Source organism: Myotis davidii, unplaced genomic scaffold (assembly GCF_000327345.1).
Source record: "Myotis davidii unplaced genomic scaffold, ASM32734v1 scaffold533, whole genome shotgun sequence".
Classification (NCBI taxonomy): domain Eukaryota; kingdom Metazoa; phylum Chordata; class Mammalia; order Chiroptera; family Vespertilionidae; genus Myotis; species Myotis davidii.
The window spans coordinates 590,128-604,465 of record NW_006285996.1 but is presented as its reverse complement, the minus strand read 5'-3'; the positions used below and the strand labels follow the sequence as shown (position 1 = coordinate 604,465).

Sequence of the window (14,338 nt, the reverse complement as noted above, 5' to 3'; positions counted from 1 at the left end):
GTGGGGGGGGAGGTGGCGCTGTCTAGCCCAGGATCCACCACAGATGGGCAGGTTTCTGCCAGGAAAAAACCAAAGCTGGTGCAGGAGGTTTGAGGGCAGAAAGGGCCCTGAGCCTGGTGTGCGTACAGGCAGTCCCAACTGGGTGGAATTCTCCATCCACCAGGAGCCCGACAGAGTCAGAGCTTTTATTCTGAACCAAAATTGGGAAGAAGTACAAAAATAACATGTGTGGAGATCACAAAGGAAATACCTTCTCCATCCCCAAAGGCACAATAGGGACACAAAATCAGACAACATGAGTCATCCCTGTGCCAGCCGGGAGGGTGCTCAGGCCTCTCTGGATGGCCCAGCTCGAAGGGGTAGGTGCCACTCTGAAGCTCAGCTACAGGCCCAGTAAACTCCCTGGGGGCCCAATTATCAGAGGGAGCCCTTCCTGCCATTTCTGCCTCAGGGTGCACACCTTCCCAGGAGCAGGAAAGCAAGAGCTAAGCTGTAATTATCAATTCCTTGATTCAGTTTGCACCCCTTCGACACTGGAAACTTGAAGCCCCTTTCCTGGCTAGAGAGTCACCAGGCTGTGGCTGACCTTGAGAACAAAGGCATTTGTTATCTGCAATCGACCTTTTTTACAGTTCACTGGCTTGGGGATTCACCTCTTATGCTTTAATTTGCAATTATGAACCATATGCAATTCCAGAAATTGGCAATTTTTGACAAAACTGGCAGGAGGTAGGAATATTTTTCAGGATTTCCAAGAGAAAATCACATTCAGAAGATATCTCTCTCAGAATGAAATCTAAAGTGTTTCCCTCAGCCTACAAGATCCTGGGTGAGCTGGCCCTGCCCCCCTCTCCCCTCCAGCCACCCTCCTTCACGCTCACTCCTCTCCAGGCATACTGTGTCTCTTGCGGTTGTGAAATAGGCCAACCATGTTCCCACTCACTCTCACCTCAGGGCCTTTGCACCTGCTGGCCTCCTGGCAGAAATGCTCTTCCCCAGCTACCTGCCTGCTTCATTCAGGACTCACTCAAATGTCCTTTGGTCAGATAAACCTTCACCAGACACCAGGAGCACACACTCACTTTCCTAAGTCAGCCACTGAAGCTTATCCTTTTGTTCCTATTGTATTAATATCTTCAAATTGAAATGTTAGGAAATTTGACGAATTCATATAAAGCCTTTGTGATGGTGTGTGCGTTTTTATTTAAAGGGGTAAGAGTAAATGCTGTAAATCTATTTTATTTTTGTTTTGGTTTTCGTTCCTCTTCCAAATGTCTTTCCTTTGCTTCGCCTTCCAATTGAAAGCCATGAAGTCGACCCCTCCGAGTAGCTTCTATGAGGCTCTATTAAATGAGCGCCCTGACATACTGGATGGCATGGACCTCAATGACAGTGTAAGTTGGATAAAAACGTGAGACCACCTTGCTTCCATGTTGGGACAGGAAGCCCCAGGTCAGCTGGCACTGCCTCATGAGCCCTGATATTCTTTGCTTTACTCTGTTGTTAGCACAGCCCAAATGAGCTTTCCTTATAACAGACCTACATGTCAATGACACACATTCAAGCAAAGAGGATTGTAGAATGCCTAAGGTGTTGCTCCAGGGCCTGAGTTTCAGAGGGCCCTGCTGGTAACCTTAACAAATATCCTCAAGATTGCTTTGAGTCCTGGCCAGGTGGCTCAGTTTATTGGAGCATCGTCCCATACACCAAAAGGTTGTGGGTTTCATTCCCAGTCAGGGCACATATCTGGGTAACAGAGGCAACCGATTGATGTTTCTCTCTCATCTCTCTAACTACTTACCTACCTATCTACCTATCTCCCCCGCCCACTTCTTCACTCTCTGAAATCAGTAAAAATATATATTTGGGTGAGGACTTAAAAAAAGATTGCTTTTGAAATCAGGAAAGTTCAAACAAAACATAAATCATCTAGATCTCAAGGCAAATCATTCTGTGTAGAAACTCTTTGTAAAAATGAAGTTAGATTCTGGGAAGAATACGTAGATGTACTTTTCCCACTAAGTACAGCATAAAACCCTAGACATTACATGTAAAACAAGCATAAGAAACTTCTGAAAGGCAGAGAGAAGGCCAACTGGCTAGGGATCAGGGGACTTCATGAATGACAAGGCAGCGAGTTTCCTGAGTTTTCTTTTTACTTCACGTGTCCCAGGCTGGGTGCCAGCAAAGACAGCAACCAACAACCAAACAAGCACGGACAGCAAAGCGCCTAACGAAAGCCTGGTGTTTCTAACCCAAGAGTAGGAATGGGGCAGCCTAGCAAGCTAAACCTTAAACGGCCCCCTCTGTAAGCAAACACCACAACCAGCAGTAGTGAACCACCTAAGGGGTCTGCAGTGCTGCTAACACAGCCTTCGGCGGGGCACAGAACCAGCCCTGGAGGGTCAGCAGGCGTCCTTTCCCCAAGGGTACCCAGTAACCAAGATGAGATGGACGTCATGACAGAGCCTTACCTCCGTAGTATGTGGTTGTCTTTATTGCATCAATTTCTTCCCTGCTGGCACAGCTAGTGACTCTAATTCCCTGTGTCAAACCTCCAAGACTGACCACACATGTGGACTCAGGCGAAAGCGTTTTGATGCATCCTCTCCGCTATGGCTAAGAAACCTCTCAGGACTGTAGGTACTAATTACAATCACAAGACTGAAATCATGTATCCCTGGAAATCAGGAAATCAATATTAAGCAGATGTATTTTTCTAAACTTACAAAAGAAAAGGCAAAAAAAAGAAAAGCAACTAAGTTGTTTGTTTTAATTGGGAAATTTTCTGGTCTCAATTCATATTTAGCCTTAAATTTCATACTTGCTTCCATACATATTACAGGGTAGGGCAAAAGTAGGTTTATAGTTGTTCATATGAAAAATAATACAATAATTAATAGTCATACAGGAATAAAGTCTGAGTTATACTCACAACTGTAAATCTACTTTTACCCACCCTGTGTATTAATAAGAATTGCTTTTCAAGTACTGAAATACCACACCCAAGGGAGAAAAAAGATTGCACAAGAGCTTAGATTCACTGCATGGCATTTACTAAGATAGGAAAGTAACTCTGGCATTTTAGAAACATTTTTCAGCAAGAGTGAAAATCTAGAGGAATTGTTTGATTTAGAAACTGGAATCATTCAGAAACCATCAGCATGCCTGCCCATTGAGGATTTGCTGTATGGGCGGAGCTGGGGTCACAGGCAGAGGGAACGTCTCCCGTGTCACTGTGTGAGCTCCTGATGAGCATGGCACTTTGGGAGGGTTCCGTGTGACAGGTGAGCTGTGCAGGCTAGCTCCAATCACAAGCACCTCGCCTCGTCATCTCAGGGGCTTTGCCCTGGTGACAAAGTATGGCATAGGGTTGGGAGATACATTCCCCCTGCTGTCTATACCACTCTGTCCCCAAGGATCAGAAGCTTACGAGGATGCTGAGACAACAGATACTGGCGCTCTCTTGATAGGCAGCTTTACAGCTAGGCTAAGCAGTACGTCTCCAAGCCCTGTCGTCAGCAGCAGATGCGAACAGGTGGGACCAGAGCAGGACAGGAAGAATGGAATGAATGTCACAGGAGACCTACAGCTGAAAGACTTTTGAGGCCCCTATGAGGGGATACCAGAAGCCACTGGGTTACAAACTAGGGAGAAGGAATTGAAGTCCTCCCATTTGGATCGGGGTTATCAATCAATATTTTGGTTATTCTGACAGTTCAATTACTTTGCTATTCTTGATTCACTTTGTTTGTTTTATTTCTATGGCATGCCCATGAATCACAAACCCTGCTTTGCAAACTCTTTTGGTTGCAAGAACCAGAGATTCACCCAGGAGTCATCTCTGGGCATGAGAGAACTCATCACTGGAGGGCCCAACACACCTACCGTGATGATGAGGATAGTTCTACTAGGCTGGGAAAGCAAATGGGTCAACCTCACAAGGTGTCCATGTTGGCTAAATCGAATGGGGTGGCCCAGCCTAGGTGGGATGAATACTTCAACTAGGCCCACCCAGTGGGTCTGCTGTGTAGTGGATACAGTGAGCACTGTATTTTCTGGTGAATAAAACATAGAATCCAAAGAAGATGCTGAGAGATCACCAGCCTAATAGGAAATTGCTCCACCCAAGAGCGGGATTGTCAATAATGAGGAATGTAGAGGCAAGACACTACGGGCCTTAACCTCAACCTGGCCTGAAACACCGAGTCCAGTGTTAAAAGGTAAACTGAGGTATATTTAAACATGTTAAGAGTTTATTTGAGCATACATCAACTGGAATTGTCACCAAACCAGAAGTGGTTGCGAATGCTTCGCTGACAGGAGCTGGGGAGAGGCTTTTAGGGAGAAAAGCGAAGCAAGCATAAATCTGTCCCAGATCACATGCAACTCTAAGTCCATTGGTCCTCTGCTTATTATTAAAAACCAATAAGTTAATGGCCTACTATACATTATCAGATGTTGAACAACAATAATGACAACTTCAGTTACTAGGTGTGCAGGGCAACATGACAGATACATGGATTTCTTCAACAGCAAGCCAACTTCCATCTTCTGGCAAAAGGGACCCAAAAAAGGAAACACTTGTGAAGACCCACCTATGGGTCAGTCCTAGTTAACAGCATGGACTTGGGATACAACAATCAAGTTTAAAAAATAAAAAGGCAGCTTGCAATGTCATTACTTCGGAAGAATCTTTAAACACAGGATTGTCCACTGTAGTAACATGCCAGGTGCCACACTGCTTTCTGAAGACAGTCATTGCTCACATTGAATAAATAACCAACCGCTAGGAGGTTGGTCATTCCTAGAACTCAGAAAGCCTGTTAAGCTCTTAAAGCATGAAAGCATTTTTACTTTCTATAGCCATCTCCACATTTGGAAAAAGAGCAAAATTTTGCCCTTGGCCAGGTAGCTCAGTTGGTTAGAGCATCACCCAGTATGCTAACGTTGCAGTTTTGGCAAATCGGATGTTTCTCTACCTACCTACCTACCTACCTATCTCTCCTTTTCTCTTTCTAAAAATCAATAATTTCTTTAAATGAGCATCATTTTCTTCTCTCAAAAGATTGCTAGAAAAAATCTTGAGGGAGTTGGGAAGTGAGTAGAGGGTATGATAATAATGGAAATATTCTTTAAAACAAATCTTGCTAGCCAGATATCTTATTCTCTGATCCTTTTGTAGCTTTTTAAGAGCTCCTATCACACAGTATTTAAGACCGTGCTCAAAGAACAGGCTGCTCACAGTGAACTGGAAGAGGATACTGACATTCCCCTGACTGGCCAACTGGAAAGTGAAACCAGAAGGAAACTGAGAATTCTGTAAGTGGCTGGAGAGATGAGGTGTTGGTCAGTGGGTGTAGGTAGGTTAGAGGTAGCAGTAGGGCAATGTAAATTGGGCCACCAGAGGAAAGAGCAAGGCCAGTGCCAGAAGGTCCCCTGAGTCAAAAAGCAAGCACAAGACAGGCACAAGGGCAAGGAAATTGACAAGAGTGGGAGATCCAGGATAGGATCAAAGATACGCAATGACAAAGGTTGGAAATCCAGGGCAAGAAAGTCTTGAAGAGACTATGAACTTGTACAAAAGTCTGGGGAGCAAGGCTCAGGACTCTGGGCCTTTTAAGAGAGGGGAGTCAGGGAATGGAGATCCCAGGCATCTGCCCAAGAAATTCCCTGGCCTTATCCTGGGCTAAGCCAATGCTCTTTCCTGCTTCCTGGAGAGGGAAAGCCATGAGGTTCACAGACCTGGGAGCAATGGCCAGACCCTCTATTCAGAGTGGAGAATGACGAAGATGTGGCTGGCACCCAGCCTTTCTAGTTGGCATGACCCCAGGCACAAAGTGTTCCAGATCCCCACTTGTACATCCACCCGGTGCTGCATTTCCACTCATCCAGCTGTCAAACACCTTGGTGAGCAAGTTGTTCTTAGGCCCTCCCATGAGTCTATCACAGACTCTCTGGCAGTGGCGCCAAGGAGCAGGCTGTGAGAGATGGGGTGTCCTGTATAATCTCCTTCATGAATCAAAGCTTTTACAAAAGTCACGAAGAGAGATTGCCAGCAACTTCAGCTTTGGACTCATAGGGTCTTGGGGCCAGAGACCTCTGAGGTTTCTCTAGGAAAGGGGAAAGCAAACATCCAAGCTTTCAGATCCTTATACAACTGTACAAACAAAGGCCAGAAAACATCCCAAAAGTTATTCTACCTCATATATGACATTCCACCCCCATTCCTTCCCATTTAAGCTTATTACCGGTGCTCATTCTAATCTGATTGCACTCAACAAATATTTCCTGAGCACCTACTCTGTGCTGATCTGTGTGTTGATCTTTACAGTTGTGTGTGCCCGAGAGCCGCTGCCATTGAGGAGCTACCTAGTAAGATTCCACTAGTTTGCAAAAGTGGACAAAGAAGGGCATTGGGTGCCTCTATCTGGACCCTTCACTGGAGTTTTAACTCTTGCATATACTAGTATTTGGCATCCGCTCTTGGCCTGTGGAATAGGTCTCACCCCACCCACTCCTCGGTCCTCACCCTCTCACAGGTAATAGTAGGCTAGATAACTGCTTCCATTCCATTCAAAGTGCTAGCAAATAAAATGAAAACATTTTGTATACATGGCCCATGAAGAACTCATTCTCAAGTTCCATTACTGCTTTTAAAGCACAAGTAGTAAACCTTAGCTTTCTGCCAAGTGAATTCATTCAGCCCTTCCCAGTAATTTGTTTCCTGGGTTGAATTATCATGCACTCTTTAAGGAATCTTAACTGAAAACTTAAAATCTGTCGTGTCCAAGGCCTTCTTTCAAATCTAATTAAGCTGGGATGCTCCCTCCTGACACATTCCCTTTCAAGAATATTCTGATCTGAGAACCAGGAAACACAGCTACTCCTGGAGGTCCCTTTAGTTGGGAGGACAACAGCCCAAGCCATTGACATGCCAGGATGACTTGCTTTGTGTATTGACATGAGAGGGCCTTAGGGCTTGAGTATTTGGAAAAGCTGTGCCTTGGTGTGGCTTTCATGGTGAGTCATTTTGAATGGGATTACTGAAAATCTTCCTGCTAAATGCAAAGGGGTTTCCCATGGCACAAACAATGCTGTTTTTCCACGCTGTTTCTAAATGTCACCTTCACTGGGATATGCACAAGGAAGGCATAGAAAAATCAAGCTTAACTCATAGAGCCAGTCTGGCATTTCTGCCTTGTTCCTGCCCTCAAGTTGGTCCTCACTAAATTTATTTTAAATGTTTGGGGGTCAGCCCAGGTGCCCAGGTTGAAGGCCAATTAGAGGCAAGGAAAGAAGCACCAAGCCCATGCCATGTGCTGTTCCTTTATTCCTCAGCTCTGATTGGAAGAATAGCTGGGTCTGAAAGAGCTGTCAGCCCAACATTCCACCTATGAAAAGGACTTGGAAAGTTCTAGCACTGGCTACACTGTGTAGCGTGACATATAAACAGGAATTTAGTCTCGGTTTTTAAAGATAACTCACATTCCTTTCAGGTTGAAGACAAACATTGAAAAGTACAAGGAAGTAATTCACTGGATTATGGAGAAACGTGGAAGTAAGGACTTCTCTACCATTTTCCATCCGTGACTGGCTCTCCTGTGTGCATTTCACTGCCTCTCACCTTCTGCCATGTCCACAAAGGAGGCAGAAGTGCTCAGTCCCTCATTTGAGCACCTACTGGTCTATTGAGGTCCTAGCTGCCAGGGATAAAATATGGAGAAAGATGGACACAGTCTGGGATCTCAACAGGATTACGTTTTGGTGGTGGGGTGCAGGTTGGTGGGGGTGGTGAAAATAGACAAGCAAACAGGAAATTCACATATAGTATGGTTAAGGGATATGGTGGGAAGGGGATGCTATGAGACCACACAGAAATAGATAATTCCTAGATCTGGGGAGGTCCAATAAGTCATTATTAACATAAACTTTGGGCAAGAAATAGCCCTTTTACCATATACTGAAGGCATTTGTGGTCCAGCTTTTAAGATTTGCCAATCATGGAGCTTGCCAGTTTTTGGAGTCTAATCATGGAAAGCTTGGGCCAAGAGCTTAAGCTTCAAGGCTACCTAATTTAGAAACTCAAAACCACCATATGGAATATCTTTCAAATTACCAGATCCAACTAACATAGAAATGGCAATGATAACAATGGCAAACATAAGGAATCAAGCATAGTATTTTTCTCACTGAGCCAGGACACAGCCTCACATTCTCTCTCAAGGAAGTGCTTCCATTCCCAAATACCAATTTAGCCCCTGTCCTAACTCGTACAAAATAATCACTATGGGCTAGGTACTTTCACGTATGTTATCTGTTCAAATTAATTTTCATAACCATGTGAAGTAGCATAAAGAAAGTAAAGCTCAGAGAGTCATTGGGTGAACATGAGCCACACTCATGTCCAAAAGCTCTCAGGCCATATCCAAGGCTCATCCTTTTGGCATGTTCAATGTGTCTAGAGAAGAAAAGTGGGGGCCTTCTAAGTCTAGGTTTCATGTTCTCAGTGGAGTTACCAAACCCTGGCATGGGAAATCTGGGGCAGGGAGAAGAAGGAATTGCCACCTTCAGTCTCTATAGTGGAAGGGCCCTGTCTCCCACCAAACTTACACAATGGGTTAGCCCCAAGCAGGGCAGGTTTAATATGCAAGTCTTGTATTAGTCAGTAGTAAGACAATTCGATCTCCATATCCAAAGATTGAATTGTGTAAAGAGGCCTTACCTGTGTCAGTCGCGTATTCAGTCCAGATGGTCTCACAACACATTATTCTCTCCAGGCTGGATCCTTGAGATGCAGCTCCAGCTGTGGAAATGGTGGGCAGAGATCTCATTCTAAGGACAGGAGATTGGGGTGAGGAGCCTCTGATAGTCCAGGTCCAGCTCCCAGGTGAATCAGCAGTAACAGCCTCCCAGTGACCTCCTCCAACACTGTGTTGATGACAAGGGATAACTAAGCTCTCTTAACCAACCACTCCTAACCTAGTTGTGGAGGTACCAAGGTGCCCCTTCCAATGAAGAGCTTCCCAGCTGATAGGGTGCTAGAAGCCCCTCCCCACTGCTCAGGCCACTGTTGTGCCCACTGATTGTCAGACATCCCCCCAGAGTCATTTGGAGCAGGGATTGTTCTTCAACTGTCCTTACTAGTTTAGTTCCATTTTTTTCAGTTGGAAAAAAAAAATGGACAAAAATGAAAATAAAAAGAAACTTCTTGTTGCTAAGAAAACTAATGCTTTAAGAGTTTAAATTGTGCTTTGAATGCTTTAAGAGGACCCAATAAAAAATAGCTTTTAAAAAAAAAAAGTGCTTGGAACTATATACGCACCATATCTAAAAGATTGGAGAATATATAGAAATGTTTTTAAAACTCTATAATTCTATGCTCAGACTATTTAGAATTTTCCAAAATTGAAAATTAGACATAATAAATTATGAATGTGGTTTGAGCAAAAATGATCACAGAATCCATCATCAGACCCACACACCAAGAAAAGACCTTGCCCTACATTAGAGTGTTAATATAGATTTATGTTTTAAGTTCAAATAATATGTTTAAGGTATGTTTTCTTTTGTAATGACTCCCCACTTTCGCCTATTTTAATTAATTGAGTTAGCAGCCACGCTTGTTATTGTCTTGGGGCTAGTGTGTCACCCCTCACATCCCAAGTCTGGACTGGGTAGTTTTCACATGGTATCTGGCATCTAGCACTGGGCTGGCATATTTCAGGCCTTTGATAAACAGGTGTTAAATGAATAAGTAAATAAATAATAGTTTGAAATTCAACCCAGCTCTCTCTTCTTGCTCTTTCCTGGCAGCTTTCCTTAGTTGGGAGAATATGGCCCATGTCCCAAACCCCCAAATTCTCTTGAGAAATAGATCTATGTTTTCTTTCTCTTTTCTACCAAAGCCATATTCAGAGATTCAGATGTGGTTACTCACACATTTAATTTATTGAGCCACACTGAGAAGCCCACGACAGAAATAAAGAAACCTCATCGTATTCGTCGTAAAAAGAAATTAGATACAGAAATAGATACAGAGTGGATGAAGAGCAGCACTGAGGTAAGTGTGGCAGTGGTATTTTTATTTTGTGCAGGTTTTGAGGCTCAGGTGGGATACTCAGACCACCCAGGAGCTGTCAAAGCCAATACACAATGTGAATACAAGAAAAATGTGTTCAATATATGGAGGCACATCGTGGGTTATCACAAATTGACCAGGACTTTTACTAGGACTCACTGAGGCTCTTCTCCCTAAAGGGCCTATATTTGGCAGTTAGGTGAGGTTAAGGGAGGGGTAAAGAAAATATATGTTATAATATATAGGTCCTTCTCCTAATAAATGTTAAACCCATGTTAAAAAGTAATTACATAGTGAATGGATAAATAAACTGTGGTACATCCAAACAATGGAATATTATTCAGTGATAAAAGAAATGAACTATCAAGCCACAGAAAGACATGGAGGAGCCCTAAATTCATATTACTGTGTTAAGAAAGCCAATTTGAAAAGACTACATACTGTATAATTTCAACTACATACCGTATAATTTTATCTTTGAACATGGTGGGGATTAGGGGCACCAATGTGCTGTGCATTTGAAAATCAAGTATAACTTAAGTCAGCCCTCTGCATACATGACTCCCAACTGAAAATCAAAAATACAGCTGACCATTGAACAACCTGAGTTTGTACTGCACGGGTCTACTTATATATAGATCAGTGGGCCTGCACAGTTCAAAGCCATGTTGTTCAAGGGTCAACTGTATGACATCTGGAAAAGGCACAACTATGGGGACAATAAAAAGGTCAGTGGTTGCCAGGGGCTAGGGAGGAGACAGGAATGAACAGGTGCAGCACAGAGGAATTTTAGGGCATGAAAATACTCTGTATGATACTATAAGTGAATGCATGTCATTAGACATTTGTCTAAATCCATAGAAGGTACAACACCAAGAGTAAACCCCAATGTAAACTACAGACTTTGCATGATAATGATGTATTGATGTAGGTTCATTGACTATATGAATATACACTAAGGTGCAGGATGGTAACAGTGGTGGAGTGTGTGTGTGTGTGTGTGTGTGTGTGTGTGTGTGAGATAGGGCAGGAGATATAGAGAATCTCTGTGCTTTCTGCTCAGTTTTGCTGTGATCTGCTCTAAAAATAAAGCCTTTTTTTAAAAAAATCAATCACATACTAATATTTATGAAGATGGATACTATGAAGTTATAAGTGAAAACTAGTCTCAAAATATTGGTCATTTAGAGTGAATTAATAATCAGGTCTGAAGCTCAAGAAGGAGACATTGATGTGGGAATTAGAAAGATGTGATAGACTTATGTCTTCCGTAAATATCTATTGAGAATCTACTATGTCAGGCCCTCTTCTGGGTGCTGGAGATACAGGGTTAAACAACACAACACCCTTGTGCCCACAGAACTTCTGTTTCAGGTGAGGAGACAGCCAATATAAAAAAATACTATTCAGTGTATGCCAGGTATAGCACTGAATAGTGCTATGGGGGAGCAGCATAAGGGGCTCTTGAGTTGTTGAGCTGAGAGAGGAGTTGCTCTAAAACTTGCAGGGCAATCTCAGAAATGCCCTTTGAGCCTAGGCATGCATGAAATGAGGGAGTGAGTATGTGAATACTGGGTGGAAGGGCATGCTAACCAGAGCAAGCAAGGACAGCTGCGAGAGGAATAGGGAATGAGCCTCAGTGCCCAGATCAGGTAGAGCCATGTGGGCACAGCAAGACTCTGGATTTTATCCTGGAATGAGGTGAAACATTGGAAAGTCTAGAGCAGGAGACAAACATCACCTGGCTTAGTCTCTAGAAGAATCTTTCTGGCTGTTGTGTGGAAAATACATTTAAGGGACAAGAATAAAAGCAGGAAGTCCAGTTGGGAGGCAGGGCATAGACTCAGGTGAGAGGTGATGGGCATCTCTACTAAGTGGTGGCAGTAAAGGTGGTGAAAGTAGTCTGATTTGGGATATTTTTTGAAGGGGGAACCAGGAATTGGTTTCCTGTTGAATTGGAAGTGGGGTGTGAGAGAGGAAAAAGACAAAGAATGAATCTAAGAATTCTGGCATGGGCAACTCAGTAAATGTTATTTTATCATTTAATAAATTGGAGAACACAAGGAAACTAACAGAAACTAACATTTACATAACACCATGCAGGTTACAAAGCACTTCCACATATAATGTACATGTAGCTTTTCCCAACAATTCCTGTGTGATGTGTGCTATTATTATCCTCACTTTACAGTTGAAGAAAGTGAGGCCCAGAAGAACATACATGACACTCTCAGGACACTGAGCCCGTGTTGGCCAAGGCAATGCTCATTCGCTGCTGAAACATATGATTCCCAAAGCTAAGTGGCTTAACAACCAGATGCAAGGTTCTTGCTCATGTCACATCTCATCTGAGTCCCACAGCTCTCTGAGCATTCCTCCTAGAGACTGGCTCTGAGGGATCTGGGTCCTTTTATCATGGGTCTCCACCACACTGGAGTTCTTTGTGTCCAGCATGAACAGGAAGTGAGCCAAGATCCAGGCTTAAATTTCATTAACCACAATGAGTCACATGATCTCGCCTAGATGCAAGAAGGCTGGGAAATGTACTCCTGCTGTGTGTCCAGCAGAAAATGAAAACACTTTTCACTAAGAGGCAAAACAATCAAACATCTTCGAGTAATGAGGGTAAAAATGGAAGAGCTAGAAACGGATACTGTCAGCCCAGGTGTGGACACTCCTGGCCTCCCTTCATCTCTTGGGCCTGCATGTAGAAAGGAAGTCAGTGGGACCAGTCAGAACCTCTACAGACAGAAATTAAGGGAAAGCAGGGGACTGTTCAGGTTGGAAGCCCCAAGAGAAGCCTTCAGTTTTCACATCTCCCTGGCCTCACCTCCAATCCATTAATGAAACCTTCCTTGGTGTCTTGCTCCAACCAGGCTAGTGAACTCCTCCCCTGTCCTGCCTCGGACCTTTTGGTACTGTAGTGTCTGTCCCTCAAGTAAACTTAATTGTGCTCCCTGTAGCCAAGAGGAAGGTTCTCACCCAGATCTCTAAGCAGAGGTTCCTTCCTAATTTATCATTCACATCAGACTGCCCGAAAAGGCTATGAGTAGTGGGACATCTGGTTGTTTTTGTTTTTACAAATGGCAGTAAGTTTGGAGTAAGCTGCTGAGTCAGGCAGAGCACTGCTTGTGTGTGCACACGGCCAGCCCGGAGCCAGTGGTTCCACAGCGGTCAGGGAGAGTTCACGGACAGAGAGCAGCAGAGCAAGCTCACGGACAGCAGCTGCCTCACAGCACAGGGCCTGCCTGTGAGGCAGCGCTTTTTCTCTAGAAGAATTAAAGGAAGGTCCAGAGATGTAGTATCTTACCTTTTAACTCTTAGTCTCATACTCTGTTCCCAATAAAATAGTGATGGGATTCAGGCTTTTAGATATGCCACTTATTATACAGTTATGCACTGTACAGCAATGCAACATGTTTGTGGTAAACAGCCAGTCATATAAAAGCACAGCGCATTCAGTAATGGTAGTAGACTACACCATCTATGGCTGTGTGTGCGCTCTGAGATGTTTCCACAATGATGCAATTGCCAAGAGATGCTATTTCTCAGAACGTGTGCCTGTCGTTAAGTGACACATGATGATGATCTCCTAGTGAGAGAAAAATGGAAGAACTTTACCTCTGTGTCAGAGATTTTGCTTTTCCCATGGGGTCCTCACCGTTAGGGAAGTGTCATTATATGACAAGTGAGTTTGACAAGCAAAAAGCATCTTGAGAAATCTGGCTTTCAGATGGCTTTTGAAAATAAGGCCTAAAATACAAATATTCTCTTCCATGAACAAGGTCTAGAACAGGGGTGGGCAAACTTTTTGACTCAAGGGCCACAATGGGTTCTTAAACTGGACCAGAGGGCCGGAGCAAAAGCATGGATGGAGTGTTTGTGTGAACTAATATAAATTCAAAGTAAACATCATTACCTAAAAGGGTACGGTCTTTTTTTTCAATAGTTTTATTCATTTCAAACGGGCCGGATTCGGCCCGCGGGCTGTAGTTTGCCCATGGCTGATCTAGAAGCTTTTTACAGGCCATCAGCAGCAAACCAACCACAGATATTCTTACAAGGCACTTTTTTAGGTTAAAAAAAAGAAGGAGAAGAAGAGCATTAATTTGTAAACTAAATATGAGCGGTGGCTGAGAGCTTAATGGTCAGAGGCAGCCTGTTTGCACTAACGAGCCTGCAGGTTAACAGGAAGGGCTCTCCTCTCACTGGTAACTTTGTGTAAGTCTTTAGCCTCTCTTAAATGGGGACAATGCT

The 14,338-nt window shown here is 43.7% G+C and overlaps 1 protein-coding gene across 1 annotated transcript in view; it reads left to right on the top strand.

The window, feature by feature from the left end:
- ERICH6B (glutamate rich 6B) overlaps positions 1-14,338 on the top strand; it is a 66,400-nt gene that overhangs the window by 27,464 nt on the left and 24,598 nt on the right. Inside the window, exons 6-9 of the mRNA XM_015559680.1 lie at positions 3,420-3,538; positions 5,186-5,322; positions 7,500-7,561; positions 9,909-10,063. Coding sequence (XP_015415166.1) covers positions 3,420-3,538; positions 5,186-5,322; positions 7,500-7,561; positions 9,909-10,063 — 473 coding nt within the window. The remainder of the gene's footprint in view (positions 1-3,419; positions 3,539-5,185; positions 5,323-7,499; positions 7,562-9,908; positions 10,064-14,338) is intronic.